This window comes from Myxocyprinus asiaticus, chromosome 20 (assembly GCF_019703515.2).
Source record: "Myxocyprinus asiaticus isolate MX2 ecotype Aquarium Trade chromosome 20, UBuf_Myxa_2, whole genome shotgun sequence".
NCBI lineage: Eukaryota > Metazoa > Chordata > Actinopteri > Cypriniformes > Catostomidae > Myxocyprinus > Myxocyprinus asiaticus.
The window spans coordinates 38287061-38307019 of NC_059363.1; the positions used below are offsets into that span (position 1 = coordinate 38287061).

The 19959-nt window shown below is 40.3% G+C and overlaps 1 protein-coding gene across 1 annotated transcript; it reads right to left on the minus strand.

Annotated features, from left to right (window-relative positions):
* Positions 1-1405: 1405 nt before the first annotated feature.
* Positions 1406-13182, minus strand: LOC127411114 (THAP domain-containing protein 1-like). Its single transcript, XM_051646473.1, has 3 exons — positions 12975-13182; positions 12328-12740; positions 1406-1477 (listed from the first exon to the last, which is right to left on the minus strand). Exons 1-3 carry the CDS (start codon positions 13180-13182, stop codon positions 1406-1408), a joined length of 693 nt encoding a protein of 230 aa, XP_051502433.1.
* Positions 13183-19959: the final 6777 nt, after the last annotated feature.

Genomic DNA, 19959 nt, shown 5'->3' on the forward strand with positions numbered 1-19959 from the left:
TCTGGTCTGAAAAGTCCGCCGTTAGTCAAGCTTTGTACGACAAGTTGTGTCAGAACAGCTCCTCTCTGTCCTTTGTGCACAAAAGTCACTGCCTTCTTTCTGCAGAGTCACTGCAGAGGCTATTGGGATATGTGCTCTTTCCATTCAAATTGGAAAGAAGAGGTTTACACACTTCATGAGTGTGATTCCCCAACTTTACCCCTCACTCCTCGTGGGGGTCGATATCCTTGTTAGGTTAGGTGCTCTGCTGGACACTGTCAACCAGGTCCTATGGTCTCAGGCAAGCATTGAAAACCATCCTGTGGGGGTTGATCCAGAACACAAGTTGCCTGATCAGACCATCCCTCAGGCATGTCAGGCAATGAGCGAGTTTGACATGACTATCCAAGCTAGAACTGCAGGTGCCCCTGTCCACCTCATGATCCTCAAGGGACAGATGATACCGGGTTCACAGGCATTCTTCCAACCCTTGCCATACTTCTGGGAACTCAGCCTGACCGTCTGTGGCACACCTCTGCTTGAGCTCAACAACTGCTCAGCTTACTTGCTTGTCCAGAACCTAACAAACATACCAACTGTTGTGACGTCACGTAGACCATTAGGGCTGCTGATCGACAGCTCGTTTCATGACTTCAAGCTGACAGTGCCCGTGATTGGAGAGCTGCCTCCATCCTTGACGAGGGGGGAGAACCTCGAACCCCTCCTTCTCACCTTCCCAAACAAAATGATCACTGTTTCTTGTCATGAGGCGCTACACAATGAAGAAATCCTCAGTACTGCCTTGGGCACAGAAACGGACATGGTTGTGTATGCCCTTGCTGCTAATTCTGGTGACATGATTTCAACTGGTGACAAAGCCGAATCCCCGCTAGAGAAACCTTATCTGGGATTCAAGGATGAAATAGAACAACAACTGACTAAGGCAGATGCCTTAATGACAGAGGGTCAAAGACAAGAACTGCAGAAGTTGTTTCACGACTTCCAACAGATCTTCTCAAGGGATTCCAATGACTGTGGAATCACCGAACTCCATACAGTTTGTATCCCAACTGACCCAAATGCACCACCCACATACGTACGCCAGCACAGAATTCCTTTAGCCGCCTACGAGTCAATCCAAAAGAAACTCCTGTTACAACAAGAACAATTACTGGATCTGGGGAAAACCCTGCAGGGTACCATACTCACTGTAAACATGTTTTCTGCAATTCAAATACCACTTTGCATGCTCTGGATGCCTTGTCAGAAGTTGTGAGATCAGACATAACATATGTGCGAATGGTTAGAGATCTAATGCATGACCTTGTGAGGGAAATTAGCACTTCAGTTAACAGCCTGAGTGGTGGAAAGATCCCATCCTACCTAGTTCCCCTAAACATGGTTGAACAAATCCTTAGATCTGCCACTACTGCCGTTGTGCAAACTTCTCAGATTCATCTGGCATACAGCCTTGGCAGTGCATGTAAATCCTCAGAACCTAGAGATAGGATTTATCCTTAACTTACCCATTATAGAGAAACAGAACATTTACCGACTAAAATCCATATTGAACGTTGGGTTTTGGAAGAATAATGTACATGTACATATCAAAACACCGCCTGTGCTTGCCTACCACGATGATAACCCCTCTCTCTACCTTATTCCCAATCTGAACATGTGTACGAACACCAAGGACATATACATATACATATACAAGGACTGTACATATAGCCGACATTGTCCTTCACCATCTCAGTCCAGAGAGACACGATTCAGAGATTGAGATGATGGACGCATTCAGAGGCCACAACCTCACTATTGACAACACCTTTCAACAGCAGCTTCTAGCTTAAGGGACCAAATTAGTAAAGTTCAGTCTCAAATCGACTGGGCTCACGACTACATTTCTCAATCGTATAGGAAAATTATCGGCTTATTAAGAACACCCCATCAGTTTGACTGCCCTTGGGCTCCTCCTTAATGGTTGGATCATCATGACAGGTATCACATACGCCATGCACAGACACATCCAAACACTACACACTAGACTGGATGCCATGACACTCATTCCACAGCGTTTCAAGCACCTGTCTACCCCTCTACCACTAACTGCTCCTAACTCTGCCCAGGAACAGTTTTACTAACTGTAACAATATTTTCATTTTCCTTTTCATAATCATTGAAAACTCAGGGATAACAAAGAGTTGTTGCAATGTTTGATGTGTTTACTGATGTGAAGTGCTATGTTTTGATAGAAATTATGTTAGTTAGCCTAGTTAGAATTCATCTGCCCAGATGTTACCTACTATGACTGCCCAGGTGTCAAAAGCCTTTATGAACTGTTAATGCTTCCAGGAACTAAGCTCATGCTAACCCAGGACACATGGACTGTATAACTTTCGGGTTGTCCTCAGGGACTAAACTGTTAAACTTTTGGGTTGCTCTCAAGGACTGTGGCAGGAACTCCAACCTTAAGACCAAGGGGTGGGGGGGGTGTAGGGCCTTGGCCAACTCAAAATGGCAGCAGAGACCGCATGGCCCTTTGTTTTATAATCAAAGGAGAGACATTGAACTCAGTTTCCCAGGATCCTTCACAATTTCACAACTGGATGTGAAGTCCCAACCATGAACTCAGTCTCAAACGCCATTGGTCGAAAGCGGCCTACGACCGATGACGTCATCTTGTCAATAAAACCAGTGGACAGATGTAGTTTGGCCTCTCTGTGCTAAGCTCTGGCTGGCTGTTAAGGGACATCTATATTTTTTCCCTCCTTTTTGGACTAAGAATAAAGAGACCACGTTTTTCTAACCTCACCATCTGGCCACGGTAGAGTAAGATTAACTTAGCTTTGTTCAAGTCTTCTAGTATACTTATAATAACCGGTTCAGTTTCACTGCAAGACAACAGTGAATTTATTTTGAAAAATGGAAAGGTGACCAGTTTCCCTTCTCCCTCTTTTTCTGTCAACGTTGAATACCTTCTGCATTCTTATCCACCGCTGGATCCGAAGAATAAAGCAGAGACGCATCTTTTCGCTGATGAACGTAAGACAAGGGACCATTCAGACCATTTCTCCTGACCACTCAACGCCACAGGAATTCTACGGACAACCCTACTGAAATCACACAGGATTTTCCAAGTAAGGCTTGATATCTGGGCAGATTTAGTTTAGAAACTGTGATTTTTCTTGCGCAACTAAATCTTATATTTGATTCTAAATGCTGATGTTTTGAGTATATTTGTATGTTAAACTCTGCTTGCTGTTTGCTGTTTTGAGTTGGGAGATTTTCATTTTTGGGTGAAGTTTGCTTTGTTGAGTGATCTGAACTAGTAATTCAGTCCCGCTGTTACGAGCGGTTACCCTCAATTAAATTGCATGCACCTTCTCTCTCTCTCTCTCTCTCTCTCTCTCTCTCTCTCTCTCTCTCTCTCTCTCTCTCTCTCTCATTCTTTCTCTCTCTCACTGTTATTCACTGAGTGAGCGGTGCCGCAGTTTATGTCCGACTCAGGCTGGTGAACTAAATTCTCCCGCCTGTTTCATCAGTTTCTTTGTGAGTCCACTCATTTCCACCCTCACGTGGTATCAGCTCCATTTTGGATCTAATCCTCCATTTTGAATCTGATCCTCCATTTTGGTTCCTTTGTTACCGCATCTACACACACACACACACACACAATAGCATATAGCTCCACTGTTAGTTTAGGATTTCCTTGTTATGTTTTGGTTATATTCAGCTAGTATTGGCTGTGTTCATTAGTGCTTGATAATAATAAGAATTATCAATAATAAGAATTAATAATTATAATAAGAAGTACTACTGTTTGTTTTTGTTTGAATATTGTGTTGAAGCCAACCTCTGCCACGTCAAGAACTCCCATGTTACCTCTGCGTACTGTTATATTATTGGTGTTAGAAACTAACTGTAATTAGATTACTATTAGATTTGTATGGCAATAATTTAACTAGTTACTCCCCTTTTTGATTATTTTGATTAATTTGATTAAAATACCCAATCTTCAGGGTAGTTTGTTTTATGAGACTCGATCAGTAACTTGCTATCATTTTTCTCGTCAAAGAGTGGTGCCCCAAGGATAGAATTTAATGATTTAAATTCTATTATTTAATTTAAATATTAATTAATAATTAATCAATATTAATTATTAATTATTTCTGATAGTAAAACTGATCTAAACAACCCGTAGCACCTACAAGAGCCACTGCACCAACCTCACTGTAAGGAAGGGAGGGCTGGTCATCAACCCTCAATACCCATGATAAGTGAAGTTAGGTGGTTCGAGGGATCGAACCCTATTCATTTAAATTGCCATTGGACCCATAGTTGGGGCGATGGATCATACCCCTTACGTGGACACCCACTTGGCTACTAGCTTGGTGGCCATCTGTCACTTTGCCATTACTTTGGGGTAAGTTTAATTTTCCCCCTTATCTCGCCATATGGACACCTCTAGGGGCACTCTCGAGTTGTCATGGTCACTTCGGGGAGTTCCCACAAGCCACCTGCTGCCCACGGGGCATTTAGTAATGTGAACAGTGTCCACAGAGCCTCTTTTTGTCCACCTTAACACCAGTCTTCATCATAGTCTTCCTGTTGTCCACGAACTCACTTCCTATGTCCCCCTTACCCACTATTCTTCTAAATGGGCTTCCTGTTGTCCACAAACTCACTTCCTGTGTCCCCCTTACCCACTAGTCTTCATCATAGTCTTCCTTCCGTCCACAGAACCACTATTTGTCCCCTTACCCACTAAACACTACTTTGGCATGCCTTTGCCCCCAGTGTGCCCCCTGATGCCATACATCACCCTAATTTGTGCCGGGCAGTGCACAGGCATCCCACATGCCCCCTATAAGTGTGTTTTTAGGCGTTCCTGACACAAATTATTTTTTGTTACATTTGTTAATCCATTTCCTCATCATGCCCACTGTGCCCACCCAGAGTCGTTTAAAGGTGTTTTCTGACGTTCGACCAAAACTTCACTGAAATCGTTAGCACTCTCAGTATGTCTTCAACAGGCCCACGAGGGGTCACTATGTGAAATTTGGGGTCTCTGGGACCTCTGGGCAAGCTGCCAGGGCACATCCCATGAGCAATTTATTCCATTCATTTCTATAGGTGTTTCATGGACACCCCTCAGAAAGCTCCAAATGACTCCAATTTGAAATCTATAGCTTCTCAGGGGCCCCTTAGTAAGTGTGCAAAATTTGAAGTCTGAATGACTTCGTTAAATATTTAATTGGCAGACTTGTGAATGAAAAGTGACATTTTTCTATAATATATTTCTTGATTTTCTTAAAGTACTTCCCAAACTCTGAGGAACACGGCTTTTTAATATGTTGTTTCTTAGGGCCCTATGATGAAGCATTCGAAGTCCCCAGGTCTTAGCATCAAATTTAAGGCTGTCCACGAAACACCTATGGAATTGCATTGGTTTAATGGTCAAGTGGGACGTCTAGAAAAGGGGGTTCTGAAGGCCACATGACCTTGAAATTTGAGATCATCGACTGTCAGGGGCCCCTAAATCAGGCCCCAAAATTTGGGGTATCTAGATCCTTCCTGAGCATAGATCCAAACCCTACCCTAGTTGTCTCTAATCTTATTCAAGAGGCTCTGTCAATCTGTGCATAAACTGTAAAAAAGACTTTTCCTCTTTTCTAGAGCCTCATGCTCTCAATATGTCTTTCGAGAGACATCGGGCACCCACATGTGAAATTTGGGGACTGCAGGACCTTTCTAGAAAAGTCCCACCTGCAATTTATTCCATTCATTTCTATAGGTGTTTTGTGGACACCACTCAGAAAGCTCCAAATGACTCCAATCTGAAATGTAGAGCTTCTCAGGGGCCCCTTAGTAAGTGTGCAAAATTTGAAGTCTGAATGACTTCGTTAAATGCTTAATTGGCTGACTTTTGAATGAAAAGTGAGTTATTTTTCTATAATATTTTACTTGATTTTTTTTAAGTGCTTCCCAATTGGTGAGAGACATGGATTTTTAACACGTTGTTTATGAGAGCACAAAGATGAAGTACTCGAAGCCCCTAGGTCTTAGCATCAAATTTAAGATTATTTTCACCAGGTCACACAGGAAGTGCCCACGTACAATTTATTTGAATGGTGAAAAATACATGGTTCATGGACAGTAATTCTTTAGCTAATTATACATTATTTGGAGCTGTAAGTTGCATAAATGGGTTCCATTGAGTATGTTGAGTGATATACTTGATGTTTGATTGATAATATTACATGCAAATAGCAAGAAAAGCTTTCAAAATGACTTGGCAAAAACACAGGAAGTGCCCACATGCAATTTATTTGAATAGTGGCAAATACATGGTTCGTGGACAGTCATTTTTTAGCTAATTATACATTTTAAAGAGTTGCAAGTTGCATAAATGGGTTCCACTGAGTATGTTGAGTGATATACTTTATGTGATATACTAATTATCAAAGATAATTATTAATTATTAAAATCAATAGAACATTGATGATAATCAATGTTAGCTTTTGTAATCCTTTAAATCAACAATTATCAAAGATAATCATTAATGGTTAACATCGATGAAACATTAATTAAAATTAACACTAGCTTATTGATCATTCAAATTCAACAATCATCAAAGATAATTATCAATTATCAAAAATCAACAGAATATTAATAAGGATTAACATTGACGGGGCACCACCCTGGAATCAGGGACTAATAACCAGATAGTATAACAGTCTCAATATTAGATTGTTTTGTTAGGAAAATCGACATCCGAAGAATATCAATTTTCGGGAAAAAAACAATGAATGAAGGCTTGAATCCGAGCATTGACACCCCGTCAGCATGACACAGGCGTATGCAAAACAAACCAAAACACTTCTCTTTGTAATATAAACAAAGTTTATTTATGCAGTAATATCAATTAATAATTAGTACAATGCAGTCAATAAACTTCCGACTTACAACTACAAACTAAACAGTGATATGATAAGATATGGAAATCAAAATAATCCTATAACACATGAGGGTGTGTGTGTGTGAGAGAGAGCGAGTTTGTGTTTGTGTGTAAGGAGGGACACGCACAAAATGGTGGACGTGACTCTCGTGGAGAGTATGTCACGTGAGACTTCCGGCCAGGGAATATGGCCGCGAATGTGGGCGGAGAGAAACCAGTCAATGGTGTCTACCAGTTACCGTGTGTATCCGCTTGTACGATAGCTTAGGCATAAAGCTGAGCTTTAGCGTGAAGTTATCTACGAGCCAAAAATGTGTGCCAGAATGTTTGTGAGGGGTCACGTGTGTGTGTGTGTGTGTGTGTGTGTATGGTTAATACGAGAGAGAAAGAGAGAGAGAATTAAGTGACGGCCCCAAAGCCGATTTCACGATCGTGGGAGAGAAAGCAGCTGTTAGTTTATCACTCAGAGATGCGGTGGACGGCTCCTAAACAGTCCCGCGTTCTTTGATTCTTTAAGGGATAAACTCAGTTTGCCAGTCTCAACCGTGATGATGAAAATACATAACAGTCCAGTTTAGTTGGACCACAATACAGCAAATCAAATTTGAGATAATTAATACCCTGAGTATTAATAATGAGTGGACATGGTGATCCGTAAACTGTACAAGCAAAAACTTGAAACATACGGCTGCTGATTCTCGGCAGGCTGCCGGAGAAATCAGAAATGTCGACTTGATTGAAGATGGAAGAGAAATCTTTAATCTCTTCACTTCTGCAGGCAAATGGATGAAGATGCAGATTGCTCGGCGGTCTCCTTCGGATCCGTTAGAGTGTTCGGTTGAACACAGAGTAATCTCAACTCATCCAGCGAGATGGAGATTGTATGGCCACAGTTTCAAGTCGGACATTACTTCCTTGTGCCACGAGGTTGCACCTGAGAGCAGCGATGAGCTGCATCTACCCACTGCAAGCAAAGTTGCTGGAAGCAAATCCCGGAAGCATTTCAGTGGTATTTCTACTCATGATGTCATGGCTGAGGGACGTTCTGTTGTGTGCCTCATCCAATAGGAGTTGAGAGTTCAATCCTTTAGTGAGCAAGGCTTCATGGGATTTGTAGTCTGTTTTGGACTCCCTTTGTTTGATTTTGGCGCGGTTTTTATCAGTAAGATTTACGACTTGGTATGTGGGGGCTGAGTTAGGTTTTATGACTGTGTTAGGCCTGCCTTTGTCTTCTATCTGAATACATGAGGCCCAACACAATAGACCAACACAATAAATTGGAAATGGACATTTAATATGTTGGTGGACACAATAGACCAATACAATAAATTGAAAAAGGACATTTAGTATGTTGGTGGACTTAGGGTTAATACACCAATACAATAAATTGGAAATGAACATTTAGTATGTTGTGGACACAGGGGTAATACACTTATACAATAAATTGGAAATTGACATTTAGTATGTAGGTGGACTTATGGGTAATACACCTATACGATAAATTGGAAATGGACATTTAATATGTTGGTGGACTCAATACACCTACACAATAAATTGAAAATGGACATTTAGTATGTTGGTGGACTTAAGGTTAATACACCTATACAATAAATTGGAAATGGTCATTTAGTATGTTGGTGGATTAGGGTTAACTCACCTATACAATAAATTGGAAATGGACATTTAGTATGTTGGTGGTGACAGTGTGTCAGAGTGTGCACCTCCTCTCTGTAGGCTGTTTCATCATTGTCAGTGATTAGATCTACCACCATCGTATCATAAGTTATTTAATTGCTACTGCACCCACTTGCAAGTCAGAAATATTTTAACATGGTCAAAGGGGACAAATAATTTGTCCTTGGACAGACCCACTGCCTCCCGGACACACACAGATGGTCCTCAGACCAACAGTGAGAAAGTTGTTCAATTTAATGGGTAAATGGACAAATAGTTGTTTTATGGTCAGCCCCGCCCCCTCCAGGACACACCCCCGGGGTCCGTGGACCCCCAGGGACAAAGTCCTGTAATATAGTGTGAAGGTGGACAAATAGTGTGTTCGTGGTCAGCCCCGCCCCCTCCAGGACACACTCCGCGGTCGGCCAATCAAAGGCTCGCTTCTGTGGGCTTTTTCCCCAAAATAGCTGGTAAGGGGCGGTCCTTGGCACCCCGAGGAGGAAGTGATGCAATATAGTGGGCATTTGGGCTTATAGGGTTTTTGTGGTCACCCCCACCTTCCCCAAAAAAAGAGCCCACCTGTGGTTTATTTGAATGGAGAGGGAGCCCACTGCAATAAGCCTGCAGTGGGGACGTGGTGGAACCACCCAGCGGTCGGCTGCAGAACTGCATGGAAAAATGTTCAGTTTTTGATTGCTCATAGCGCGGCCACCATGGGGCACAGCCGCTCGGGGACACCTCTGGTCATCTTCAGGGGACCCACCGGTCGACACAGAGCAGCGCTGCGCGTCGGCAAAAATCATCTAGGGGGCATCGCGCAGCATCCACTAACCAGCAGCCACGGAGCTACCGAATAAGTGCTCCGAGGACCTCCCGGCCTTACTACCTCCATATGGCATATTAGCATGTGACTGCCATGAGATGGGTGTGTTGGAGGTAAAGGCACTCAGCAGACTTCAGAATAGCACTTTGATGGAGAAAAGCAAACAGGATAGCACATTTTGCCTCCAAGAGGTGAAGGGTAAACTTTAATTGAAGAGGGACCATCAGTACTTCTATCAGGTGCAGACACAAATTCATCTGACATAAGTAAGCTACTGTGACTTTGCTGTCTGGGGACCAGTGAAAGGAGGCAAAGGGGATATCCACATTGAGAGAATTCTTCCTGATACTGACTTTTTTGAAACCATGTGTGAAAAGGTTCACACATTTGTCCAGAAATGTGTCATTCCAGAGCTAGAAGCAAAAGTGTTTACAGCTCATATTCTAGCAACATCACATGATACCACCAAACCATCTGAAGGCAAGGGCTGTTACTGTGGGGTGCCTGTCCTGTGTAATGAAGACACAGACTTGAGTGTAAATCAGGAATCTGTAAAAGACAATACATTTATATAAGTTGTTTAAAGCTGTACACCACTCGTTTAAAAATGTCAAATTGGAAAAGCAAAATCTGTATATTATTCCAAACTTTTGGCCACCAGTGTGTGTGTATACAGTATATATATATTATATATATATATATATATATATATATATATATATACACACACACACACACACACACACACACTGGCGGCCAAACGTTTGGAATAATGTACAGATTTTGCTCTTATGCAAAGAAATTGGTACTTTTATTCACCAAAGTGGCATTCAACTGATCACAATGTATAGTCAGGACATTAATAACGTGAAAAATTACAATTTGAAAAAAATGTTCAGATCTTCTTAAACTACATCAAAGTGTTATCATCAAAAAATCCACCACGTGCAGCAATGACAGCTTTGCAGATCCTTGGCATTCTAGCTGTCAGTTTGTCCAGATTCTCAGGTGACATTTCACTCCACGCTTCCTGTTGCACTAGCCATAGATGTGGCTGTCTTGCTGAGCACTTCTCACACACCTTACGGTCTAGCTGATCCCACAAAAGCTCAATGGGGTTAAGATCCATAACACTCTTTTTCTAATTATCTGTTGTCCAATGTCTGTGTTTCTTTGCCCACTCTAACATTTTCTTTTTGTTTTTCTACTTCAAAAGTGGCTTTTTCTTTGCAATTCTTCCCATAAGGCCTGCACCCCTGAGTCTTCTCTTTACTGTTGTACATGAAACTGGTGTTGAGCGGGTAGAATTCAATGAAGCTGTCAGCTGAGGACATGTGATGCATCTATTTCTCAAACTAGAGACTCTGGTGTACTTATCCTCTTGTTTAGTTGTACATCTGGGCCTTCCACATCTCTTTCTGTCCTTGTTAGAGCCAGTTGTCCTTTGTCTTTGAAGACTTTAGTGAACACCTCTGTTTGAAATCAATGTATAGCCTTCATTCCTCAAAGCAATGGTTGACTGGCGAGTCTCTAGAGAAAGCGTTTTTTTTTTTTTTTTTTTTTTTTTGCCATTTTTGATCTAATATTTACCTTAAGACATGCCAGTCTAAATAGCTTTCAACAGTGTTTGATATAATATCAAGTGATTTACTAGTACCAAATTAGCAATTTAGCATGATTATTCAAGGATAAGGTGTTGGAGTGATGGCTGCTGGAAATGGGGTCTGTCTAGATTTGATCAAAAATGACTTTTTTCAAATAGTGATGGTGCTGATTTTTACATCAGTAATGTCCTGACAATACCTTGTGATCAGTTGACTGCCACTTTGGTGAATTAAAGTACCAATTTCCTTCTGAAACAGCAAAATTTGTACATTATTCCAAACTTTTGGCCGCCAGTGTGTGTGTGTATATATATGTACAAAAACGATATATATATATATATAGTTTTTGTACATAGATGCATATAGTTATAATGATGTATATATTTATTTATGTTTAAAAGTATGAATGCATCATTGTCATTTTTTCATTAATGGAAATAGTGCAGTAACACACACGTTTTTCTCATGTTTAACCCAAAGGAACAATTAAGGGAGCCAAATTTGTCAGTGCACATCACACATTGACTATTTTATCTAGAGGTGTGAGAACTTTAGGATGCTCAGCTTCACACATTTGAATTCCAACTGTACTTTTAAGTATGGTATACCGATTCCTTGCCTCACGATAACTCTCTCAACATGGATCCTAACCGATGCAAGTCCTCGTGTGGACTCCAATTCCACTGGACCCAATTGCTTTTTCCTTTCTGTGAAAGCTGGGATCTTAAGCTCAGCATTGTACAGACCAACTGAATCTGCCACATCAAACCCTCTATCAGCTAGTATCATATCACCTGGGCTGAGGTGATCCAAAAATCCACTTATTTTAGTCAAGTGTTTGTCTGGTGTTCTGCCACCCCATCCTTTTGATATAAAATAAACTGTTCCTTGTGGTGTTATGTCAATTAGATATTTCATGGTATGGTGATGTTTGTATTTTGAGTATGTCTATGCTCTTGCTCTAATGTCTCTAGGCTTTTCAATTAAAATCTCAAAGCAGTCAATAATACAGGCACATTTACGAAAGACCTAAATATCATAGTCATTGACAGCTGAAGCTCTTCTCAATTTGGCCAAAACACAAGTGCTCGAACAAGCCTTGCATTCAACACTTCAGTGGTGCTTCTAAATGTTCTGCTGGCAGTTCGAATTGAGATCTTAAAGATACAACCAAGTAGTGAAAGGGGAAGGCTCATTTTCAGCCTCATAAGAGTTAACAATGGCTGTTGGTAGGGAGAGAGGTTTGTACCAGTCTGCAGAAATGATATCACAAACGTTAAAACTACTTGTAACTTGGAATATGTGGGGATTCCAGTCATTGCCTTCACCATTTCATCATATTTTCCAAAAGCCAGTGCGTCAAATGTTCCTGATTTAATAATGTCCTTCAGCCTATGATTTTCCTCCCTGAGGACATTACATTCCTTTTGTAATCTTGCAAACTTTTCCTTGCATGGTTTGTTGTCACACTGTTGTTCATCCTCAGCAGGTGGCGCAGGCTCAGCATCTGGCACTGATGACAATTCTAGGACATCCACTGCATCTTGCTGTTTTTGCTCCTCCACACTCTTGTTGTGCATTCTCCTGTGCTGCTCATACCTTTTCATGTCTTTCTCCCTTTTCCTCTTCTTGGTGGTTGGTGTGTGCGAGAAGACAGATGGAACCCAGTCAGGGGACAACAGGTCATCAGATTTGGCACCTATAATGATTCAAGTGGGTTTATGTCCAACATATGCCAACAAGTTAGAAATAATGTTAGTAACGTTTGTGATATCATTCTTGCAGGCTGGTAAAACCCTCTCTCCCTTCCAACAACTGTTAACTCTTCAGACTGAAAATGAAACTTCCCCTTAACTAGATAACCTATTATTTAGCTAGCGTTAGCTAACTGTTAACGTAACCATTTCCCAACTCAGGAAATAGTTCCGCTTACCTTTGATGAAATGTTCGCTGCAAAGACGTGTGTACTTTGATGGTTGCCATTCTTTGCCCTCCCCAGGGATGGAGGTATGTCTAATAGCACAAATCCACAATCTCCTCCTCTCTGGGTTTTCTTTCTCGGATGGGATTCTGTAAAAGCACAACCCAGGCTTGTCTCCTCGTTGGTTATTGCATCCGATTGAACAACAACTATCCGGCATTTTGGCTAAACAAACCTGGAAAAAATAACTGGTGGGCAGCGGATGAAAGCTGTGTTTTGCCCTCGAGGTGGGCGTTCCTATAAGGATGTGACGTCACATGAAAATGATGAATAAGCAGGTGGTGTTCCCATATTTTTAATCATGCAATTAATTTAGCCTACAGCATGACAGTAAAAAACACAGTGCTAAAGCTTCGTCATTCTAGATGTGATTTCTTCCGTACATTTATTTTACAGAGAGATTTGTTTGATATTTCCTATCATCTCTCCAGTGCTTTTGATGTACGGTGGACAAGCAGTCACACATCAGGCTTGCAGCCAAGTATGGTGAATTTTTTTCTGAATCCCTTTATGAGTGATGTCTGATGTTTTCATTATGTTCCCTGCCTTAAGCAACATGGCAGAAGCCTATAATTGATGCCTGCTTTCAAGTTGTCCCAGGGTGCACACCTCTAATATCAGACATTTTCTAACAGCCTGACAGCATTTTCACTCAATATGTGAGAAAAAGTTCTTAAGAGAAAAAGTTATTTCTTATGGGAAGTTTACATGTTGCTACTCAATGTTCCAGTGCCGACATTGACCCCATTTTGCTGAGCTTCTGACAAGTAACTTCTCCCATCAGACATTTTTGCACAGTTTAATCAGTCTGTTATTTCCATGATAAACGTCCAGATAATCTTCCTATGATAATAATTATAATAATATTTTTATTTTCATTTTTATTTATGCAATGCCTTTCCAAAAGCTCAAGGTTGCTTTGCAATCATTTGCCACTTGCTTTAAAAGTATTCTTGCTCACGCTAAAGATGCAGTCTCATCTGAGAGCAAATGCCGCAAGATCTTTGAGTAAAGCCAAGTGTGTAATACTCTAAATCTGTTGAAACACAATAAACACCTTTTGGTTCTAAAATGTATTGTACATTTAGGGCCCTTTTTTAAGAGTGCTCTGCCTTAAGTGCATGGCTATGCGATACATCATATGCACAAATTCAGTGGGACTGGCCATTGATTTTTGATATTTTCGTGCAAGCATGCACTAAGTTTCAGCACAAGTGGGTTGGTGAAATTGCATGCACAAAGCACTAATGGGCTGAGTCAAGTGCAATACAATTCTGAGGTTCTTCTCCAGTTATTGCACCATCTGTGTCCAATTATATATTCCATTTCCTGTCAAGCAACATTGATATAATGAAGACAACCAATTCACAAGAATTCAGTAGTGTAAATAAGCTGTATGCAATAAATCCCCTGCTCAGTGACTGTATTGCCCTCTGCGCTGCTCCGGACCTCAATGTACTGTATGTGTTGTCAGGACCGTTTCTGAGCAATCATAATCTTATTTAATGATTTATAGCCCAGAGTGTTTTCCAGTTTAGTGAATAAGTGTAAACACTAAAAATGATAAAATGGCTATGTTTATATAACCAATTGAAGAGCACAGTGCGCCGAGGCAAATTTTTCGTGGTAGTGACAACACAGTTTAGACCGCAGGATCCCCTAAAGTGCAGGGCCTGGTGTGACTGAACCAGTTGCACCGCCATAATGACAGCCCTGGACACATGACCATCCACGTTTACACATCAGTGACACCTATTGGTACATGCAGTAAATATGTTGTACCTACAGACAAATGTGTAGTAACAAGATGTATTTACTTACCTGAAGTGTTCATAAATGGTAACTAATATTAAACATTACTGCACTTACCAATGGTACATGGTAATTATGTTGTACCTACAGACAAATGTGGTGTATATACTACACATATTACAAAGGTTAAAGAGCTGGTAATTCCTGTGTAATGGTTGCGTACAATGCTGCAATTTATTTTATAGTCCTGTTTCCAGGGATTTTCAATGGTCGTACCAGTGAATGTACCTAGTAGTTTTGTAAATGTACTGCAGGTATTACAAAGGCTAGAGAACTGGTAATTCCTATGTACTGGTTATGTACAATGGTGCACTTTATTTTACAGTCTTATTTCCAGGAAATTACTATGGACGTACTAGTGAATGTACCTAGATGTTAATGTATAAGTTATAGAGTACATGGGGGAGGGGAGTTGTAATACAAGCGTGGATGAAGATACTTACTTGTAAGTACCATTGCAGTTCACCTTACCTAACAATCTTTAACTGAACACTGATTCTCTTAACTGATTGGTACAGTATGTACCATGACATTACCCTACTTACATAGTTGTAATTTCTGTCAATTCATAAAGGGATTTTTGATGACATACGTAATAATTATGTGTGTGTTGACAGTTCTCATTTTGGACATAGGCTGTAGCTACCAGACTCATTTTTGTACTTGACATTACCAGTTGTCAGGTGAAGAAGGCCTTGCTTAAAATGAATAAATACTAACCCTTTGAAGTACTGTATAGTTACTGTTGTGTTTCATATTAGGTTCTATGTAAGATCCCATCCAACTTCCAAAGCATTTACCATGAGGACTTGTACTTACTAATACCTATCATTTTTAAAGCATTGGTAAGTACCATCATGTTTCACATTAGTTAATATGTACGTACACTTTAAGTGCCTATTATTACCCCACACTTGTTTGTAAGTACTACATATTTACCATGCGTGTAGCATTGAGACGTACTGTAAAGTTTCATTTTAGTTAACATGTAGGTACACTTTAGATAAGTATGTATTGTTATGCCACATTAGTCTGTAGGTACAACATATTACCATGCACCATTGCTAAGTACAGTAATGCTTCATATAAGTTACCATGTACATATACCGTAAGTAAGTTCCTGTGATAACCCTGTGGAGGTACAACATAATTACCACGTAGGCCTTTGTACCATTGGTAAGTACAGTAATGTTTCTTATTAATTACCATTTACGAACAGTTCAAGTAAATACCTAATGTCACTACACATTTGTCTGTAGGAACGACAACATATTTACCATATACAGTGCTTTCAGAAAGTATCCATCCCTTAATATTTTTCACATTTTGTTATGTTGCAGCCTTATACTAAAATGCTTAAAAAAAAAAAAAATCACATCAATCTACACTCCATACCCCATAATGAGAACACAAAAACCAGATTTTTGATAACTTTATCAAATGTATTAAATTTATTAAAAAGAAAAAAACTGAAATATCACATTGACATAAGTATTCAGACACTTTGCTATGACACTTGAAATTTAGCTTAGGTGCATCCCATTTCTCTGGATCATCTTTGAGATGTTCCTACACTTGCCACCTGTTGCAAATTCAATTGATTGGACATGATTTGGTAAGGCACACACCTATCTATATAAGGTCTCACAGCTGAAAATGCATATCAGAGCAAATCCAAGCCATGAGGTTAAAGGAACTGCCTGCAGAGCTTGAGACAGGATTGTGTCGAGGCACAGATCTGGGGAAGGCTGAAAAAAAACATTTGGCTGCATTGAAGGTTCCCAAGAGCACAGTGGCCTCCATAATTTTTAAATGGAAGAAGTTTGGAACAACCAGGACTCTTCCTAGAGCTGGCCACCCAGCCAAACTGAGCAATCGGGGGAGAAGGGCCTTTGTAAGAGAGGTGACCAAGGACCCGATGGTCACTCTGGTTTAGCTGCAGAGGTCATGTGTGGAGATGGAAGAAACATTCAGAAGGACAACCATCACTGCAACACGCCACCGATCTGGGCTTTATGGCAGAGTGGCCAAACGGAAGCCTCTCCTCAGTGCAAGACACATAAAAAAGCACCTTAAGGACTTTCAGACTGTGAGAAACAAGATTATCTGGTCTGATGAAACACAGATTGAACTGTTTGGCCTCAATTCCAAGCCTCATGTCTGGAGGAAACCAGGCACCGCATCATCACCTGTGCAATACCCTCCCAGCAGTGAAGCATGGTGGTGGTAGCATCATAATGTGGAGGTGTTTTTCAGTGGCAGGGACTGGGGGACTGGTCAGGGTTGAAGGAAAGCTGAATGCAGCAAAATACAGAGATATCCTTAATGAAAACCTGGTCCAGAGTGCTCAGGACCTCAGACTGGGCTGAATGTTCACCTCCCAATGGGACAATGACCCTTAGCACACAGCCAAGACAACACAAGAGTGGCTTAGGGACAACTCCGTGCATGTCCTTGAGTGGCCCAGCCAGAGCCCTGAGTTGAATCCAATTGAACATCTCTGCTTGAGAGGATCTGCAGAGAAGAATGGCAGAAAACCCCCAAATCCAGGTGCGCAAAGCTTGTTGCATCATACCCCAAAAAACTTGAGGCTGTAATCGCTGCCAAAGGTGCTTCAACTAAGTACTGAGTTAAGGGTCTGAATACATATGTCAATGTGGTATTTCATTTTTTTTTTCTTTTTAATAAATTTGCAAAGTTATCAAAAATCTTGTTTTTGCATTGTCATTATGGCGTATGGAATGTAGACTGATGTAGAAAAATATTTATAGCATTTTAACATAAGGCTGCAACATAACAAAATGTGAAAAAATAAAGGGGTCAGAATATTTTCTTAATGCACTGTATATACCAGGAAATTACACATACTGTAAAATAAAGTGCCATCAAAATAGTTATACATCCTAATAAGTAGTTATAATGAGTAATAATAAGTCATAGTAAGCAATAAACTAGAGAACTGACCTCATAAAACTGTAGCCTATCAGGCTGTAGTAATAAGTGCTTCTCCCCTGTCTAGCCCATTCCTGCCCCCATGATGGCCCATTTCCAGGTGCAGAGCTTGGAAAGAATCCAACGCATCATTTATCAGCTTCCTAACTGCTGGCAGCACAGCATGCAATAACATTCATCCACCAAAAACATGTGCACCAATGATGGTCTGTTTTGTGGCCAGTGTGAGATTTGTACCATTGCATTACCATGAGCATATTTACCCAGCATTTTTCCTGATAGCTTAAGGCTCTGTATTTTTTCACTTGATATCAGACTGATGCATATTGAAAGTGTGCAAAATCACCTAATTTCTTACATAATTTCTCATATTATTAGTTAGTTTGATTGACTGATTAAGGAATAGTTCACCTAACAATGACTATTTACTCACATTTATATTGTTCCAAACCAATTACATAATTTAAATTTTTGAGTAAAATGTTCTGAATTTTTATATTCCTATATGAATAAAACAGACTAGCACAGACACATAGGAACAGTGGGATTTGGGCCTAGGGGTTGATGAAGCCTAGGAAAAGCTTTGGTGTAGAAATTCATATTCAAATGTCAACAAGGCAGCTGCAGAAGATGGCCAGAGAAAGATTAATTCGTGATTGAAGCCATCCAATTACTCAGTCCAGATGATTCTTCCAGGTTAAAGAGAGAGGAAGAGAGCCAGAGGTGCCAGTAGTCACACCAGTGGGTTCTTGCAGCACCTCAGCATGACCCATAGTTCCCAACTCTTAATTGAGTCACTGATCGTTTTCCCTCATATTGCCATTGAGGATAAGCTGGAACAGAGCCAATTAAACCTACTGTGGTGTGGGAGTCACAGACCCTACAAGCTCATGATTACCTCACACAACTCCAAAAAGGATCATCACATTAACAGATGAGGATGAAGTAGAAATTACCTTACCACTACTCCTCATATATCAGCTCATCTCGAAATGCTGTAAGGTTTAAGGAAAAGTTCACCAATAATTCTGTCATAATTTACTCACCATTATGTCTTTCTACACTGTAAACATTTTTTGTCAGATAACCTAAAAATGTGCTTTATGTAGTAACATCTAAATTAACTGGTAAGTAAAAAATGTTATCTAATCTGACAGGCCTGCCTAACTTGTTTTGCCCACATGCTCTCACTGAATTAGGGGCTGTTCACACCAAAGGTGTTTTTGCATACGTCTACTCTGTTTTTCCATTGATTTCCTATGTAAACATAGGCTGGACAGACGTCTTTGACTGTTGCACCTCATCTCACTGTTTCTTCAGCATCTCGTGCAGAACCAGCACATTTTTAGACACTGTGTCAAGTTAAAAAGTACCTCAAATTTAAAAACACATCTGTTTTCTGTTTCATTCATTACACTGCGTTTAGCTTGTTTTTAGCGCAGGTGTCACAAAGATTCAAAGTTGTGAAAAAGTTCAGGCTGCAAAGAGGTGACTGTTACATTGTTTAACATTATTCCAGATTGTTCTGCACCAAGCAAAGTTTTTTTTTTTTTTTCCTTCTTCCTCAGTGTGCTGAGGGGCCACTGTGCCTTGTTAAAACTGTGAATGTTTACAGTTACAACACTGATATGAATGTTGCCTATGACATAAAATTCAGCCTATTGCAACAACACATGCTAGAAAAGATATTTTAAAGAGAGTGAGCGATTTAAAGTCGGGTTCGTCTTAAAATCTGACGGTATTGTTTGGGCCGGGCAGGGTTGGGTCACATGGTCTTGGATAGTGGTGGTGATTTTGATTCATTTCAGTGATTCCGTTCATCAAAAAGATTTGTTCATTGTTCGTTCATCTGCAGGTTATGCCTTTGTGCCAATAGATGCGGCTAATGACTGTCTTTTAAATAATTGCATATAAAAGCAGTCATTCACGACCAGAACAAGTCTAATTATCATTTAATACAATTTGAATGTCTGCAATTCTACTAAGAGACTTCAGCACTGCAGAGTGATTAAACATCATAAGCGTTTCCACACAAATGACAACAAAGAATATTTATCATACTGTGAACTGCTGAGCACATCTTTTTCTATCAAACTATATAAAAAAAAAAAAACAACAACAATACTAGATTTATATTAACCAATAATGCTCATATATCATTCACTCATTCATA

Bases quoted from the DNA above. Each gene is read 5' to 3' on its own strand.
- LOC127411114 (XM_051646473.1), bottom strand. From the start codon at position 13,182: ATGCCGGATAGTTGTTGTTCAATCGGATGCAATAACCAACGAGGAGAC. The intron at 12,741-12,974 runs GTAAGCGGAACT...GAATCATTATAG, and splicing joins CAGCGAACATTTCATCAAAG to GTGCCAAATCTGATGACCTG. The intron at 1,478-12,327 runs GTAGTTTTAACG...TCCTATCTCTAG, and splicing joins CCACATATTCCAAGTTACAA to GTTCTGAGGATTTACATGCA.